The following is an 18,284-nucleotide window of genomic DNA, read 5'->3' as shown; positions in this document are numbered from 1 at the left end:
TAGAAATGAAGTACAGCTCAAACCCCACAAAAGGCCCTAACCTTTCCAGGTAAACTTTCATTGTGAAAATCCACTCTATCTTCAAGGAAGCGCTAGTTGCTAAATTATTTACTACTGCTCACTTTGCAAAACTTGTTAAAGACAATCACCGTAAACCACCAGTAACAATTTCATAATTATGAATTTTATTCCTAAACAGAAGATGAAAAAATTGAACCCAGCAGTTTATTCAAAGAATAATGAATATATGACTAAGCAAAGTTTATTTCAAGAAGGTAAGGATGGGTTGAACATTAGAAAATCTGTTGATTCTTGTGTTACGACTTCCCTGGTGACTCAGAGAGCAAAGAATCTGTGCCTGCAATGCAGGAGATCCAGATTTGATCCCTGGGTTGGGAAGAGCCGCTGGAGAAGAAAATGGCAACCTCTCCAGTATTCTTGCTGGGAAAAGTCCCAGGACGGAGGAGCCTGGGGGCTACAGCCCATGGGGTCGCAAAGAGTCAGACGGGAGTGAGTGACTAAGCACATTCATACTTGTGTTGAAGAAAATTTGAAAACTGTGGGAATTGTGAGTTAAGTTTTGTTTGGGGAAAAATAAGGACTACATCCTTTTGGATGGCTCTGAGAAACTGCCCCGAGAAGGCAAGAGGAGGAGTCAGAATATATAGGAGCTTTGCAACAAAGGGCAGGTAGTTGGAACCTGGGAACTGGGTTCCAACTGGTTCTGGGAACACTAAAAGATTACTGTTAATGAAAGAAACCAGATATGTCAAGTTAAGGAATTTAGCACTTTTCTTTGTATGAGAAGATGCAAGAGTCTGGATGCACTGAAATCATTCCTTTGATCTGCATCTCAGCTTTCCCGGGCCAGTCTCCTCTATTTTCACATCCTGAGTTCCCTCAGGGCTCATCAGCTCGCCTCCAGGGTGACTGCAATTGTTGGTGACTGTGACATCCTTTGTTAACTGATACGGCAGGACATATTCCATTTCTCACTAGTGTAGTTCACTATATTCATGAGTCAGAATAAAAAAGGAGCACAGTGATAAGACAGTTGATAAATTTAATATCTTTCCCAATTAAACGCTTATAGTAAATAAGTAAATAAGAAGGATGATGTGTGTGTGCTCAGTCGTGTCCAACTCTTTATGACTCTCTGGACTATAGCCGGTCCTCCTCTCTGTCCATGGGATTTTTCAGGCAAGACTACTGGAATGGGTTGCCATTTTCTCCTCCAGGGGATCTTTCTCACCCAGGGATCAAACCCACATCTTTTGTGTCTTCTGCATTAGCAGGGAGATTCTTTACCCCTAAGCCATCGGGGAAGTCCTTAAAGATGATAGTGTTCTAGCACCAACTAGGGGCAAATGCTTGTCATCCTGAGTTAAAGACTGAATGCCCATTTTCTTGTCCTGTATTGATATTTTGGACAATGCAAGAGCAAGAGTGAAAACTGCATTATTTGTAGGTGATATGATTGTTAAAATAGAAATTTCAGAGACATCAGTTGATAAGTTATTAAAACTATAAGACATTTTCAGTGGGGTAGTATACAAGATAAACACACACAGCACTCCATAGCTTGTATGTACGTTACATACATTTACATTTGAAATATCCATTGTGATTAATATTTAAGTCGTTTTCAAGTTTTTACTATTACAAAAAATATAGCAATAAACATTCTTGTATAGACCATTTCTGTACATTTATTCATTTACCTCCTTGAAATCAGCTCCTAGAAATGGAATTGTTCAATAAAAGATTATGAAAATTTCATATTGCCAAACTATGGGGCAGGGACCTTTACTTAAACTTTTTTTTCCCCACTTTATTTTTTTGTCAAATGGCTAACCAATTGCCCCAGTATTACTTACTAAATAATCCATTGTTTCCCCACCACTTTATAATAGATTTATTATATGTATTGGATTGAAGGATATCTGTCATAGTAAGTGAAAAAAGTCAGACTCTAAATCTGTAGGTGTCCTTTGACAAAAAATTGCAATCGGTGGAGGTATACAAAAGCTCAGAAGTTTTTTTTTTTTAATGTGGACCATTTTTGAAGTTTTTGCTGAATTGTTACAATAGTGCTTCTGCTGTTTACATTTTGGTTTTTTGGAGGAGTGGCTTATAGGATCTTAGCTCCCTGACAAGGGCTGGAACCAGCACCCCAAGCATTGGAAGGTGAAGCCTTAACCACTTGACTGCCAAGGAAGTCCTTCAGAAGGATCTGAAATTGTTTCCTTTTTGTTTCCTATGGGCAGATAGTACTTCTTTGCCTAGAAAATTCTTCCCCTCTTGCAGCTTGTTTTACCTAGTAACTTCAATAGAAGGGCATACTTGAAGTCTTAGCTCAAATTTCTTGGCGGGTGTGGGGTAGGTGGGCTTGCCATAGGGGGTAGGCAGACACCCTGTCCTAGGTAAGCATCCTTTCAAAGAATCCTGTACTTGCAATACTACCTACAAGCCATCCCGCACCTTCTTACTTATCTAAATTACACCTTATTGTTTCTCTGGACCCCAAGCTCCACGAGGGCTGAATACAGGGCAGTCATTCATTCTGGAGCCTAGCACAGTGTCTGGCAAATAACCGTCACTAATTGAACACTTACTGTTTGCCAAATACCGCGCTAGGTGCCTTTAACGACCTCACTACACCCTTCGATACTATATCACCTCAGTTCTGAGCGTGAAGAAACCGAGTCTGAGCGTGAAAGCATGTCCTGTGGGCTATTAATTCCCAGGCCTGTCTACTTCTTGGTCACTGCGCGGTGATCAATAAATAGAGGAAGAACTGCCAGCGAGGCTTGAGGTTCTCTCAGAGAGCACATTACACGGTAACCGCAGTCCTGGAGGGTGCTTGGACTGCTGCTGCTGCTAAGTCGCTTCAGTCGTGTCCGACTCTGTGAGACCCCATAGACGGCAGCCCACCAGGCTCCCCCGTCCCTGGGATTCTCCAGGCAAGAACACTGGCGTGGGTTGCCATTGCCTTCTCCAACGCATGAAAGTGGAAAGTGAAAGGGAAGTCGCTCAGTCGTGTCCGACTCTTAGCGACCCCATGGACTGCAGCATACTAGGCTCCTCCATCCATTGAATTTGCCAGGCAATGGTACTGAAATGGGTTGCCATTGTCTCCTCGGTGCTTCGACGGAGAACCCTTTATGAGCCCCAGGACCACTCAGACCCTCGCGGGCCCCGCCCACCCAGCGCTGAGGCCGGAAGGGAGCGTCAGGGGCGGGGCGGGCTTCCGGGGCCGGGGCGGGGCGGGGCCGGCGTTGGTTGGCCGGCTGCAGCCGGAAGTCGGAAGGTTTGGGGTCCGAAGACGCCGGCTTGTGACAGGGGAGAAGGAGGCCTACGAGAGGGTTGCCTCTCCGTCCCTTGGCTCCCGGGGACCCTCGGGAAAAACCCAGTGCCCCGACCCTGCGGCCGGCCCCTTCCCCTAGGCTCTCTCCGCTCGATTTCGCCACCGCTATGTGGGAAGCGAATCCGGTGAGTAGCCGGGTGGGATGGGGCGGACCGATGGGCGGGGTTGACGGGAGAGGGCGGGCGGAGTTCCCGGGAACTGCGCCCCACCTCCCTCCCCGCACCCCTCCTGGCCCTGCCGGCCGGCTGTTGAGTTCCGGGAACACTGAGGCCGCGACTTCGGCGGCTCCAGCAGCGCCTTGCGAACAGTGGAGAAGGCTCGGTGGGTCCCCAGCGCCGGGCAGGCTGGCTGTCCCGTCCCACTGATTTGGACTCGCTGTGGTTTCTCTGCCCCCCGTCTCTCCACACCGTCGTTTTAAACTGTGTTTTGCTGTCTGGCTGGCGTTTCCTGGGCCTCGAACTTCTGAGTCTTCGTTAGGCTCAGGTGTACTTGCTAGCCCCCCACCTCACCCCTATCCAAAGCGAAGGGGATTTCCCCCCGGGCTCGCCCCTGAATGGGCCTAAGGGGAACTGCCTGGGCTCCTTTCCCTTTTCTGATGGACAGCCTGCGAAAACTGGGGTGGGAGGAGTGGAGGGGCGAGCGTGTGTTCTTAGATTTTTTTTTCCTCCCCCGGGTGGACAGAAGTGATGACCTGGAGCGTTTCCGCTGCAAGTCGTTCTCCCTCCAGTATTTGCATTGTGTCTGCATATATTTTTGTTTATTTTGCTTTTGTACCTTCAAAGAGAGGAGTCCGTTTCCTAGGAGTATTCCTATTAGTCTCTTGTTAGAGGCGAAGTCGCCTGGCAACACAAATAGACGCTGTTTACACCTTTGAGTTAACTGGAAAATGGCAGAATCATGTATCAGAATCATGCATATATTTGGCCAAAATATTTGCAGCTACCCCGTCTGCTGAGAGAAATTGCTGAATCTCCTTTAATAACCCCGTTTCCATATTTGAAGTAACTCCTTTTCTGTCATCAGTACTTCATCTTCCCCATCCCTGGAATATATTTTCAGGTAAATAAGGGAGTTATCAGTAAATTCCCATCTTGTTTTTCCCCAGTGGAAACTAGTCTGTTGCTCTGGATTTTTTTGCTGCATGTTGTGGTTCCATCCCAGACCTTCGTGTAATGATGGTCATCATTTAAGACCTTTTTTTTTTTTTTTTTTTGGCTCAAACATAGAATTCTCTAATATAAGGCCACATCAGAGGAAAGTAATTGCCGGGTTTTGATTTTAGCAAAAATAATTGCAGATTGTGAGAATGTATTCTGCTTATATATTCACTTTCGCTGTCATCAGTCAGTTTCATATATTATTATATGTGTGTTTGTGTGTATATTCATTTTTTATTGGCTGTCCTCTTCCTGGTTTCTCCATAACACATCTTTACTCATCTAAGTACATGTCTTGCTCAAAGTCACATGTCTTAAATCCTTCAGCATGTTGTAAGCTCCACAGGGGCAGAGATTTTTCTCTGTTTTGTGTCCTGTGGCGTCCACAGACTAGGGAAGAGAGCCTGGCATATAGTAGGTGCTCAGTAAATGCCCGTTGACTTCACAAAGGCCATTGTATCGACACTGGGAAGACTCCTTTGCTCTATTTTTTTTCTCCTCCATCACATACATATCAGGATTCACTGTTAGGTCACTGGTGTGTTTGTGAGGATTATAGAGGCACTAGTGGATATCTCCTCTATTTAGTTTGTTATGGCATTATCTCACTTCTTTGGAAGGAATACTTGGTTTTCTCTGAAATCACTCTAGTGATTTTGCTTGATTTCAGTAGAGCAGCCTGACTTTTGTTAATCGTGATGAACTTTCCACCTACAAACCCACATTCTTCTGACCCTTGTCATGCCACTCTAATATGTGTTAATACTCCTGTGTTTTCTTACTGATACTGTTTTTATTCCTCTGAGCATGTGAATGCTGTCAATAAGGATAGTTTGTGAAGTGAAAGTCGCTCAGTCATGTCCAGCTCTTTGCGACCCCATGGACTATAGTCCATGGAATTCTCCAGGCCAGAATACTGGAGTGGGTAGCTTTTCCCTTCTCCAGGGGATCTTCCCAAGCCAGGGATCAAATCCAGGTCTGTTTTGTATAAATACAGTCATCATCCTGCATTTGGGTTTCCTCTGGTAATGTGTTTGTTTCTTATAATAGAAGAAGCATCTGGATAGTCTGTCCAGCTGTGCTCCTGGAATAAAAATTAATTTTAATATTTCTCTAAACCAAATTTGGAAGATGAAAAAAAAATGCATCCTAAAGATAAATACAGATGACTCTTGTATTGCCCGCCAGTGTAAATTACTGTTTACCATTTCTTTCCATTAAACAGTATAATAAATTCTACTTTGTGGAGGAAGGCATAGTGAACTGCTTTAATTGAAGATGTCTGCTAGTTTCTCCCTGTATTGTTTTGGTAGTATCCATGACGCTGATACGCCACCTGTAATCTGCAAATCTCCTCTGGCAGATACACCTCTTGTGTGACACTGTATTCTCCTCACAAGTGTTTTGGGGAGATACTGCACTGACTCTGGCTGTGGTAATACTAGAAGCAGCCACCCCCTTCCACCTGAAAAGTACCCCAGACATGTTTGGAGTGTGGAAAATCACCACGAACTTGCAGCATTTCCTTGGGTGGGGGGAAACCCCATACAAGAAAACCAAGGAGCTATAAATAAACTTTATCTCAGCACACAGTTTTATTTTCCTTTTTCAAGACAGTCATGAGGTTGGTGGTGATTCTGTTCAAGTCTTTTACCGGCCAGGCACCGACCGAGGCAGATCCGGTTGACAGGCGGCAGGCTGTCAGTTCCAGTGGGGGTTCCTGGCAGTTCTCCACCCACTGGGGGAGGCAGCCCTTGGCCAGTGTGCCCCAGTTTAGGAAAATGACAGGATCTGTAGAAAGGACTTGGAAGGGGCGCCATCCCTGCCTTGACTCTGCATACCCTGAGCTTGCCCTGCCTTTTGCTCTCTCTGCCATTGTCTTACCCCTCTTTGCTGAAAATAAAGTGTCAACGTTACATGGGAGGGAGTTCCAGCTTTTCTCTGATGACAGAAAGTGAAAAGTGACAAACGTCTCTTAAGATAACAAATCATCTTGCAGTAATAGGCCTTCATAAAGAGTGATATACTCTTGCAAAATTCCTTTTCCCTTGTTAGCTCAGATGGTGAGAACAGTCTAGTGACATAGCAGAGGGAGGAGGAAATGACTTTCCCAAGATCAGGCAGGTGGGGAAGCCACAGAACTGTTAGCACCCGTGTCCTCGCTGCCTCCGTCCTGCCGCTTGGCGGGAGCCGTGATAACGTTTGTAAGTCAGTGCAGCGCTCCACCTGCCAAGCCTCCTTTTCCTCTGTTGTTTTATCGTCACAGCTGAGCTGCTTCCAGACTTCTCTCCTTTCTCTGTCCAGCGTCTTGAGAGAATAGTCTTAAGCTTTTTGACATTCTTACTCAAACCTCGGCTCCCCCAGCCCTGCCTCTGCCCCAGCACGTGACTTGCTGGGAGGTCACCGAGAACTTTGAGTCACCGTGCACAGCGGCCACCGGCACACCTGACTCTTCTGTCTTTCTGCAACACTAATGCCACTGGAAGTATTTCTCACAACTTCCTCTCTTTGTTTTTGAATTTTCTGGGACTGTACTTCTTTGGATTTCTTTTCCTTCCTGTGATTTGTCCTTGAATCCTGATCTTGGCTTAGCTGCACTGCCTTCTTCTGCCCCGAAATGTGCCACCTTCCCCTTGTTCTTGTCTCGGCGCGTCTTTCTGAGCTCCCAGGCTTCAGGTATCACTCTGATGGCCACTCCTGCCCAATGTACGCCGTTAGACCTGACCCCCTCTCTGAACTGGCTGATGGACAGAGCTACCGGTTGTCTGTCCAAGAGTTCACAGGTAGTATGTCTAAACCCAGCTCCCTGAGCTGTCGAGTCATGATTTCACTCCATCAACAAGCACGAGATGAATGCCTGTTTACTCCAGACTAGGAAGGGACCAGTGCAAACCTGACCACGTCAGAGCCTGTCCTCAAGGGCTGGAGGTATAGTCTGAATGGGGCCAGTGTTGCCAGAGGGTGTCTGGGGGACTGGGTAGGTTTAGTGAAGTAACTTACAGTTTGAGCTAGGTGTCTGAGTCACAAGATGTGGTCTCATGGGAAGGACAAAGGAAGCAAAGTAGCTGAATCCCGCAAAAGCAAGAGAGAATGAGCCGTACAGCTTCAGTGGAGGAGTGACATGGAAGAAGAGCATGGCTGGTGGGCCAAGTCTCTGTGAGGACATCGCGAGAGAATGAGTGTGGAGGGCTGTAGCGGGTGGCAGCTGACATCTGTGCCTCTGCGTGTGTGGAGTAGGCAGTCTTTTATAGATGTACCCTCGGGCTGGAGGGGGGATGGAGGTAGGGTGGGTTCCTCTCAGGGAAAGTTTTAGACAGTGTATGTCTATGCAGACATGTTCTCAAGATGAGCATCCACTCAGGATTTGATAACTGACAGCTGCTTCCAGCCTTCTCTCCTTTCTCTGTCAAGCGTCTTGAGAGAATAATCTTACACTTTTTGTCATTCTTACTCAAACTTCAGCTCCCCCAGCCCTGTCTCTGTCCCAGCACCTGACTTGCTGGGAGGTCACCGAGAACTTTGGCATTGTCCTGGCATTCTTTATAATTGTTCGGGCAGTGGGTTTAGCTGAGCTTAGAGAGGCATGTGATGTGTGTGGTGTTTGGTGGCTGGGGGCAACACTGAATAGTTTATGGGTCCTCCGATACCTCTGTGAGGTGGGGACTTGTAAATTACTGTCCTCTTGCTTAATGATGAGACAAAGGCTCAACCTTGGATGCACTTTCTGAATAAGGGCAGCCCAGTTTTCAACACAGAACTTTCTGGCCCCAGAATAAATGCTCTTCCCATTCCAACTTAGGATGTAGGATTTAGAGTGAGTAGGAAAGACCCTCTGGGGAGAGAGTTGCAGGGAATCGGAGGTAAAGGAAGGGCTCCTGAGCTGCAGAAAATGTTTGTGATGACAGCTCTGGGGATTCAGGACTTCTCTGGTGATGCCACCCACAAGCAGGAGGAGAGAGACAATGCAGCCTTCCTGGGACTGGCATGGTGGGCACCGCACAGGGCTTGGGGTGAGTCTGATGGTTTGGTGTCAGGGCAGAACACAGTCGGGGGCAAAGCTGGGGTGGTGTTCGTGGTTGAGGCCTGAAGGGGTGGTGTGGGGCGGTTCACCGAGGGAGCCCCACCTGGCCTGGTGCTCACGCAGGGTGCTGAGGCCCTTGGCACGTGCAGCTTCCCCCTCCAGAGTTAGACTTGCTTTGGAAATAAGGTCTGAGGGCAGTCACTCATTTATTTAGCACTTACTATAAGCCAGTCAGTTCTCAGGCCCAGAGTTCACGGTGGTGAGCAACCCAACAGGCTCAGTCCTTGTGGGTTTGCGGTCTGTGCAGTGAGGCAGACATTACATCGATAACTGCACCGTAGCATTCAACTCCAACCATAGTAGAAGCTCTGAAAGAAAAAGCACAGTGGAATGTGTAACAGGAGGAGCTAGTGCTGGACTCGGAGAGTCAGTCACGCCACCCAGTGAGAGCTCCTTCTGCAGAGATCTGAGGGACTGAGCAAGGGTTAGCCAGGTACAGCCAGCATGGGAGGGGAGGAGGGCTGTTCAGACAGCAGAAATGCCCCGAGGCAGGAAGGAGCTTGAGAGAGAAATGGTCTGTGGCTGGAATGCCGGGAACCAGGAGTCAGGGCCTGTAGGTAGTCAGGAACAGGCCACGTGTGGATTTGTGGCACCTGTTTAAGATGTGATCTTTACCCTTGGAGGCGGGGTTTTACAAAGATCATTCTGGCTGCTGTGGGGAAAATGAGCTCTGTGTTAGAGAGTGTGCGAGGCAGAGTGATGGGCTGCCAAAGATTTCCACATCCTGGTCACCAGAAAGTGTGGTTCTTGTCAGGTCACAGAGCAAAGGGGAGTTAAGATTACCGGTCAGCTGACTAATAATGGGAAGTGTATCTTGAATTGTCCAGGTGTACCCAGTGTCGTCATCACTGGGGTGCTTAAAAGCAGAAGACGGAGATAGGAGTGAGTCAGAGGGAACGTGAGGCTGGAGGAAGAATCACAGATGTGCATCGTCGCTGACTGGAGATGGACTAAGGGAGCCATAAAGCAAGCAGTGCAAGTGGCTTTTAGAAGCTGGAAAAGCCAAGGAAATTGAGCCCCGCGACAGCCTCCAGACGGGAAGCGAGCCCACCTTCATTTTAGCCTATGAGTCCCACATCAGACTGCAGCAGACCTGTGAGATGAGAAAGTGTGTTCTTTTAAGCCACTGAGTTGGTTGTTTGTTCTGGCAGCGACTGGAACTTACACAGATGGACATCTGAAGGACCGTGGGGAGGCTCTTAGGGAGCTATAGTGTTGTCCAGGGTTGAGGAGAGCAGGGTGGGTCAACCCAGTTGCCGAATTGACACACTTACAATATCAGATAACTAGGATTCAACCAGCCAGGATGTTTGGAAGACGGGAGCAAGTGGATTCTTGGACTGCTCTGGAAAGTATCTGTCCCTGTTCTCTTGTAACACTGGTTGTGTTTTTTATATATTCACAATACTAAGGTCAGTCTTACTCTCCGATGAGTCGGGATTCTTGGAAGAAATCAGAGCCTAGCAATTGAGCCATTTCCAGCATAGTTTGGTGACTTTGTGAAATCTGGTATTATATTCTCAGCGTTAAAATTTGGGGTGAAAAAAGGTTTAGGGATATTTTGGCCTTGTAATAGTAGGTTGTTGTTATTTATGATGCTGACTATGTTTCAGCATCCACTTCCATAGGCCTCTGGAAATCAAGCATGACCATAGGTTTTATCCGTATCACAAAGAAATGTTTTTAATCTCATCCCACTTTTCAGCAACTCTTGTCAGCACTTTTGTCCTTGGCAGCCAGTAAATCAGGTGGGAAGGGGAATCTTAGAGACATTGCCATTTCTTCCTTCAGCATCTGAGAGCACGTGCTCTGAGGTGTCAGGATTTGCTAGTATTTGGTTTTCACTGTTTCTTTCCACACCCAATTACAATTGGGAGGCGCATCACTGCCTTCTGACTGTCCCAGATGTTTAAGAATCATTTAGGAGCCCAGCAGCACATTTCCTTGCTGTTTGTATAGCTTGAGCTTTTAGTTGTGAATGGATTGCACCTTTTCCAGCCCACGTCACAGCCCACAAAAGTATCATTGCCTGAATGAAAGCCAGCTTCCCTTGTACCATGAGTTCCTACCAGTAAACAGAACAGAAGGCTGTCGAGTTTGCCTACCCTGTTACATACTACATATACTACAAGAATGGATTTGTATTTTCTCTCTAGTAGTCTGTTCAATTTTAAAACTAAATACATGTTGAAACACTCAAGTGATAACAATCGCTCTGCTGTATCATGTGCCGTTGATAAGATGTGACTTCCAACAGAGTACTTTAATAAAGAAATTTTGTCAGTAGCTTTTTTTTTTTTTTTGGTCACAGCAATTAAATTGGGCATTAAATTTGGATTGACAGGTTCTCCGCAACATCAAGACTTTTACCCGTTTTAGCTGTTGGGTGATTCCTTTTTAGCCTGGGCTTCCTCTGTATCCTTATCAACAAAGCAGATTGATTTGGGCTCTGTTTGAAAATTGTGTGGAAGTTTATTTGTTTTTACACCATTATATTTGCTGAAAACCAGCTTATATGAACTGATTAACACAGACCGAACATAGACGTTATGGTAAGAAAATAAAGGATTTTTGTGAAAATCATTATTAATCTTAAATTTCAACTTTGCAAACTGCCTGTGAACAAATTTCTCCCTTTTCCTTTTTTCTCTGAAAATGCCTTTGAACTACTTCCTAATTCTTAAGGACTGTGTTTTAAAGATGCTAAGGAAGACAAAAGGGACTAGGACCGAGCACTAGGAACCTGTGAAGTTATAGGATGAATAGATGTAAAGTTGCAAACAGTTGAGAATCATGGCCAGAAATCTGAGATTATTTGGAGAGTGTGATTCAATGAAAACTGAGAAAAAAGTAGTTTAGATTAATGGTTAAAATGTTACTGAGAGGTTAAATAAGATAAGGTCTGATAAAAGTGCAAGCTCATTGGAGGTCCTGGCAAGTGCCTGTGTGTGCGCGTGTCTTGTCTGTGACAGTGGTAGGAGATACTGGGCCAGAAGCTAGAAACCCAAGTTAGAGTAGATTTCAGCGTGCCTGGAAAGTGAGACAATAGACATAGTGTGTGTAGACACACAAAGTTATAGGTAATAAGCCACCAAAGGAGATGAGGTGGAATCCCCAAAGTACTCAGCCGAAAAGAAGATTTAAAAAAAAAGATGAAAAGGGGACAAAGAACAGTGGACAAATAAAAAGCAAATAGCAAGATGATAAACCTAAGCATTCAGTAATAATAAATAATGCTCCAAACATCCCAGTTAGAAGGCAGATTGTCAGATTGGATTAAAAAGCAAAACCGAACTGTAAATTGTCTACAGGAAACACATTGAAAATGAAGGCACAAGTAGGATAAAACTAAATGGAAAGAGATATACAGTGCTAACTCTAGTTGAGAGAAAGAGTGGTATATTAATATTATGGTAGGTTTCAGTGATAATGGTATTATTAGTTATAAAGAATGCCGTATCCTAATTATAAAGAAATCAGTTAATCAGTAACAACCTTAAACATTTATACACCCAATAATAAAGTATCAAGATAGATGAAACAAAACTAATCAAACTGTAAAGAGAAATAGACAAATCCCATTTTAGTTGGAGATTTTAATACTCCTGCCTCAATAATTGATGAAATAAGTAGTTAGGAATGAGCAAGGGTATAGAAGACTTGAACAACATTATCAACATCAGCTTCAGCTAATCAATATTTATAGACCTTTAATTACATCAAACAACTGCTGAATACACATTTCTTTTTTAACCACACAGAGAATATTTAGCAAGATAGATCATATCTCTGGGCCATGAAAGGAGTCTAAATACATTTAAAAGAATTTGGATCATAGGTATGCTGTCTGAGTGAAATGGAATTAAATTAGAATTCAGTAAACAAAAGATCTGTAAAATCCTTAAGTATTGGTAAGTAAATAGTAACCTCACAAAACCTATTAAAGAAATAAGGGAAAATAGAATATGAAAACCTATCAAATTTGTGGTATGCTGCTAAGCAGTACTTAGAGGGAAATTTATAGCTATACTGATGCTTATATAAAAAAAAAAAAAGTCACAAATCAGTGACCACAGCTTCCTCCTTAAGAAATGAGAAAAAGAACAGCAAATTAAACTAAAGCAGGAACAAAGAGATAAAGTTTAGAGTGAAAATGATGAAAATGAAACAACAGAGAAAATGAAACCAGAAGAAAAAATAGTAATAGGGAATACAAATTACCAATATTGAGAATGAGAGAGATAGTATCACTCCATATTCTACAAACGTGGAAGGAGAGTAAGGGGATGTTACAAACAACTGAATGTCAATTAGTGTGGTGACTAAGATAAAATTGACATGTTCTCTCTAAGACACAGATCACCAAAGCACCCTCAAGAAATAAATCACAACAAATAGCCCAATATTTACTAAAGAATTTAAATTTGTAGGAAAAAACCTACCCACAAAGAAAACTGCAGGTGCAGTTGCTTGCCAGTGATTTTTATGAACATTTAAGGAAGAAATAATACCAATTGTGCACAGACTTTCAGAAAATCAAAGTTAAGGTAATACTTCACCACTCATTCTATGAAACTCATCATGCCAATACCAAAACCAGTCAAAGACGGTGTAAGACAACTACAGATCAACATCCCTCATGAACGTAGACGCAAACATTCTCAAGTAAATTTTAGCAATCAGACCTAATAACATATAAGGTTAATGCATCATTACCAAATGGTGTTTATCCCCCAGATTCAAGGTTTGTTTAATATTTGAATAGCAATCAGTATGTGTTAGTCACTCAGTCATGTCTGACTCTTTGCGACCCCATGGACTGTGGCCCACCATGCACCTCTGTGCGTGGGATTCTTAAGGCCGAATATTGGAGTGGGTAGCCATTCTCTTCAGGGGATCTTCCTGACCCTGGGATCAAACCCAGGTCTCCTGCATTGCAGGCAGATTCTTTACCATCTGAGCCATCAGGGAAGCCCAGCAGTCAGTATAACTTATCTGCAAACACACTAAAATGAAAAACCATATGATTATTTCAATGCATGCAGAAAACACATTTGACAAAATCCAGTATCTATTCCTGATACAAGCTCTGATCTGCCTAGGACCAGAAGAAAACATGCTCAGCCTGAGAAGGGGTGTACAGAAAAGGTTAACTGAACAGGCCTGGGCTTCTCAAACTCTGCACATTCTCAGGAAAAAGCCTGTTTTCATGACTGTCCTTTGCTGAACTCCAAAGAACTGAACTCTTGGAATTGGTTATTGAATGAGTATAATTGCATGCTCGTGATCTTCAGCCATGCTTTCTCAGTGTCCAGATAGTTTACACTAGCAGTGTGATTCATGGTGAGTTCTAACCTTCTAGTGGTCTGGAACTTTGGCAGCTGAGGTCACCCACACAGGTGCTATATGCTTGCATGACCAATACTCAGTAGAACCTCTGGACACCTAGGCTCAGGTGAATGTCCTTGGTGGGCAGCACTTTGTTGCCAACATAGTTTCTGGGAGAAATAAGTGTCCTGTGTGACTCCAGTGGGAAGGGACACTTGAAAGCTTGAATATGATTCCTCTGGACCTCACCCCGTCCACTTTCCCCGTGGTGTTTATTTCACTCTGTATATTTTTACAGTAATAAACTAGCCATGAATCGACCAACTCTGAGTCCTGTGAATTCTTCTCTCATGAGCCTGAGGTTGATGACCTTGGGGAGCCCTGACACAAGGGACAGCTATGAAATACCTGTATCTAATATCAAACTTAGTAGTCAAAGACTGAATGCTTCCCCACTAAGATCAGGAATGAGGAAGTGATGCTTGTTGTTTATGCACCTTTATCCTGGAGATTATAACCAGTGCAATAAGGCAAGAAAAAGAGAGCACAGGAAAGAAAGAACAGGCATCTGTATGCTAGAAGAAAGAAGGAAAGCTGTCTGTATGATGCCTATATAGAAAATGTGATGAAATGTCCAGAAGTCTTCTAGAACTAATAAGTGAATTTACTAAGGTTGCCAAATACAGAAACCATATCCCAAAATCAATGTATCTCTACATACTAGCAACATTCAATCAGAAATTGAAATTCCAAATGCAGTTCCATTTATAGTGGTATCAAAAATATGACATACCTAGTAATGAATCTTGCAGAAATGATGTGTGGGATCTGTACACCAAAAACTATAAAACATTATTGAAAACAGTTAAAGAACAGGTAAATAAGTCAAGAGACATACCTCATTCACAGGTTGGAATACTAAATATTGTTGAGATGCCCGTTCTTCCGGGTAGCTCACTCACTATTCAATTCCAATCAAACATGAACGGACCTAGACCTGCCAAAGCAGTTCTGAGAAAGAAGAGCAAATTTGGAAGGCTAACACTACCTGATTAAAAGATTCAGTATGAAACTGGCCTTCCTAAGTGGCACTAGTGGTAAAGAATCTGCCTGCTAATGCAGGAGATGCCAGAGACGTGGGTTCGATCCCTGGATCGGGAAGATCCCCTGGAGGAGGAAATTGCAACCCACTGCAGTATTCTTGCCTGGAGAATCCCATGGATAAAGGAGCCTGGCGGGCTACAGTTCAGAGAGTTGGAAATGACTGAGCAAGCAACATGACATGAAATGGCACTCAAAACCGTGTATTCAAAATAGAAAAAATGTTTATTAGACTAGAAGGTCTAGAAGTAGGCCCACAAACATATGAACAACTGATTTCTTAATAAAAGTGAAGTGAAGTCACTCAGTTGTGTCCCACTCTTTGTGACCCCATGGACTGTAGCCTACCAGGCTTCTCCATCCATGGGATTTTCCAGACAAGGGTACTGGAGTGGGTTGCTATTTCCTTCTCCAGTCTTAATAAAAGACTCGGCGGAAAAGGACGGTTCACTCGGTGTTTTGTTAAAAGAAATGTTTAAGCCCCTTGTGCCAATGAGGTTCCCCCCATGCTGATGGATTGGTGTGCGGCCTTGGAGATGTGACATCTGCCCCAGGACCTGCTCTGACCGCTCCTGGGTGGGTACAGCCTAGAGCTTGTGCACAGCCTTCCCACTCCCACTGTTGATTACAGGTGGGCTCTTGTTGGCTTTCCCTGGTTCTCTACATTGCTTTTTGACTAGTCTGCTATTCTGCTTATATCAGAACTTCTCCTTAATTTCACGAAAAGATTGCTATTTTTTTTTCCCCAATAATGCTCTTAAGCATGAGGTTCTGTACTGTCTGTTCATGTAGAGCCAGCCCCCTCAGGCAGATACATGGATCTCTGCACCCTAAGCGGGGGTGTACGTTTCCTCCCGCAAATAGAACCCCGGTGTCACTGCACCTGGAGCTGGAGATGGGAGCCCATTCTTCCCAGAGTGCCACCTTTCTCTGAGTGGGCACTAGGCGAGAGGGGAGATGACAGCCCCTGGTCTTCTTGACTTACACCTCCTGCCATGAAACCTCTACCCTGGGAGCAAACTAGGTGGAAGCCGTCAGGGCCCCGTATTCACAGCTGGCTGGGTGTGGACAGGAGCTTCCACCACATGAGTGGGGACTGGGTAGAGGAAAGGAGATGAGTCCTTGGTGTTGCCTGCCCGAAGTAGGCCTTGTGCACGTGGGGGCAGGCAGCCCCTTCCAGGGTGTCAGCCCCAGACTAGCAGCTGGAGAGAGAGGAGGCCCCTGTCTTTTTGTCTGCAGCACAGAGCAGGGGGAGCCGGCCTAATGGAGCAGACCTCAGCTCAAAGGCCAGACCCTCCCTTGCCTGCTCTGAGATTTAGTAGATGTTCTTGAGCAAATACTTCTTTTGCTGTATGCTCTTAGGACAGTTTCCAGAGACTTTGAATGTTGTTGTTCTTTTAAATAACGTCCACCAGTTAAAATGCAGTTTTGTCATTCCAGAAGTTCCACCCTGTTTCGAAGCTTTTGATATCCAATTTTGGACCTTCTTGCTATAAGAAGGGGGGCTTCCCTGATGGCTCAGATGGTAAAGAGTCTGCCTGCAATGCAGGAGACCCAGGTTCGATCCCTGGGTTGGGAAGATTCCTTGGAGCCGGAAGTGGCAACCCACTCTAGTATTCTTACCTGGATAATCCCATGGACAGAGGAGGCTGCAGTCCATGGGGTCGCAAAGAGTGGGATACAACTGAGCAGCCAACACTTCACACTTTGACACATATAAGAAACAAGGAGGTTTTCATTACCAAATACTATTTCCTCAAGGTGTTATGTTTATACTAACCAAATGAATGATATTTATTTTAATAAACTCATCAGAGGGTTTTAGCCATCTGGAAGGTTATTTTTCTCCCACAGGCCAGGATTTTGACTTTAAACTTATCTTCTACCTGGCCTTTCAATTTAATGATCCAAACTGATTGCTCCCAGGCCCCATAAATATTCCCCTTGGAATAGCTAGCGCTGTAGACAGGCTCCGCCAGCATACACATTGCACTTGAAAACTTACAAAACGTTTTTTTTCCACTTTACATTAACCTTTTTTTTTTCTCCTCAGCCTGATGTGCAGGAAGTATCGTTGTCTGCCAGTTAACCAGAAGATCAAGCAGAGTATGGCACCCTGGCTGACTGAACCCATCTCACTGACATTTATTGACTGCCTCCCCCCTGGTGGACAGCTTGCACACGCTGCTTTCATTGCCTATAAATGTATTATAACCTCGATACATTACTTCCATGGTTACAGTGTTCTAAAGGTATTCACTGAAGCTTGACTTAACTCTTTGAGACTTATTATATAGACTAGTCATTCCTTTGGAGGGTGAACTTGTTGAAAACCATACAGGTTTAGTCTTATGAACTGAGTCTGTAGAAAGAAAGTCATAGCATCTGTGAAGCAAAGCGGTCACATTCACCTTTTGCCCCAGAGGAGAGAAGAAACAGGGGGCTGCCATCTTAGGGAAGAACCGACGCGCCGGAGGCCTCGGGTGTTTCTAGAATCTTCTTTAAACTGCCAGCTGTGTGATTCTAGACAATGTAATTATCTTTTCTCTATTTCTTTTCCCCTGCTAACATTAATTGGAGAATAATGACTTCTCTTGTGCCTTGGGTTGTGGAGGAAAAAATGAGTGTAAATTGGCGAGGAATTGTATCAAATCTGAAGCGCTCTAGGGCAGTAGTACTGGCCTGTGGCCCTCACTTTACAGGGATGGTGGACAATCTGTCCTGGGCGCCCCCTCTCCGGCCTGCTGGCACAGCTGCCTATGACAGGACGCTTGGAGAGGACTTTGGGGGGCTCGCCCCCGGGAACCTGGCTCACAGTGTGTTCCTGGGTTAGTGTGCCCCAGTGCAGCACGCCGGTTGCTTGTATGCTGTGTCCAGGGGGTTTTCTATTTCCCATCCCCCTTCTCCTAGATGGAACTCATAAGCCAAATATTTATCTGAACTATTTCCTTGAAATTCATCCTTCCCAATTTTTCAAGTTATTTTCGGAAGAAAAACTAAATTTAGGTCACTCTTGCTTTCTGTGTCTCTCACGGTAAAATGGGCAAATTAGGTGAACAGTAAGTAATAAAGAAGGAAGAGTAGGCACTGTGAATAACTTACACTACTGATCTTAAAATTTAAATCACTGCCTTTATTACTGGGTTAAAATATATAAGGTTAAATGCGTGTGCATGTCTGCTCAGTTGCTAAATCACATCTGACTCTGCAACCTCATGGACTGCAGCCTGCCAGGCTCCTCTGTCCATGG

At 44.6% G+C, this 18,284-nt stretch overlaps 1 protein-coding gene across 4 annotated transcripts in view; it reads left to right on the top strand.

Annotated features, from left to right (window-relative positions):
• Nucleotides 1-3,278: 3,278 nt before the first annotated feature.
• PARP11 (poly(ADP-ribose) polymerase family member 11) overlaps nucleotides 3,279-18,284 on the top strand; it is a 33,125-nt gene continuing 18,119 nt past the window's right edge. For 2 of the 4 annotated variants that reach the window (XM_043880765.1, XM_043880764.1), the window contains exons 1-2: nucleotides 3,279-3,492; nucleotides 17,088-17,286. In XM_043880765.1, the coding sequence (XP_043736700.1) occupies nucleotides 17,092-17,286 (195 nt within the window). In that variant the 5' untranslated portion in view covers nucleotides 3,279-3,492; nucleotides 17,088-17,091. The other 2 variants (XM_043880766.1, XM_043880767.1) reach the window with 2 other exon arrangements.

Source organism: Cervus elaphus, chromosome 22 (assembly GCF_910594005.1).
Source record: "Cervus elaphus chromosome 22, mCerEla1.1, whole genome shotgun sequence".
Taxonomy (NCBI): Eukaryota; Metazoa; Chordata; class Mammalia; order Artiodactyla; family Cervidae; genus Cervus; species Cervus elaphus.
The sequence above is the reverse complement of the archived record's forward strand: the minus strand, read 5'-3'. Positions and strand labels throughout refer to the sequence as shown.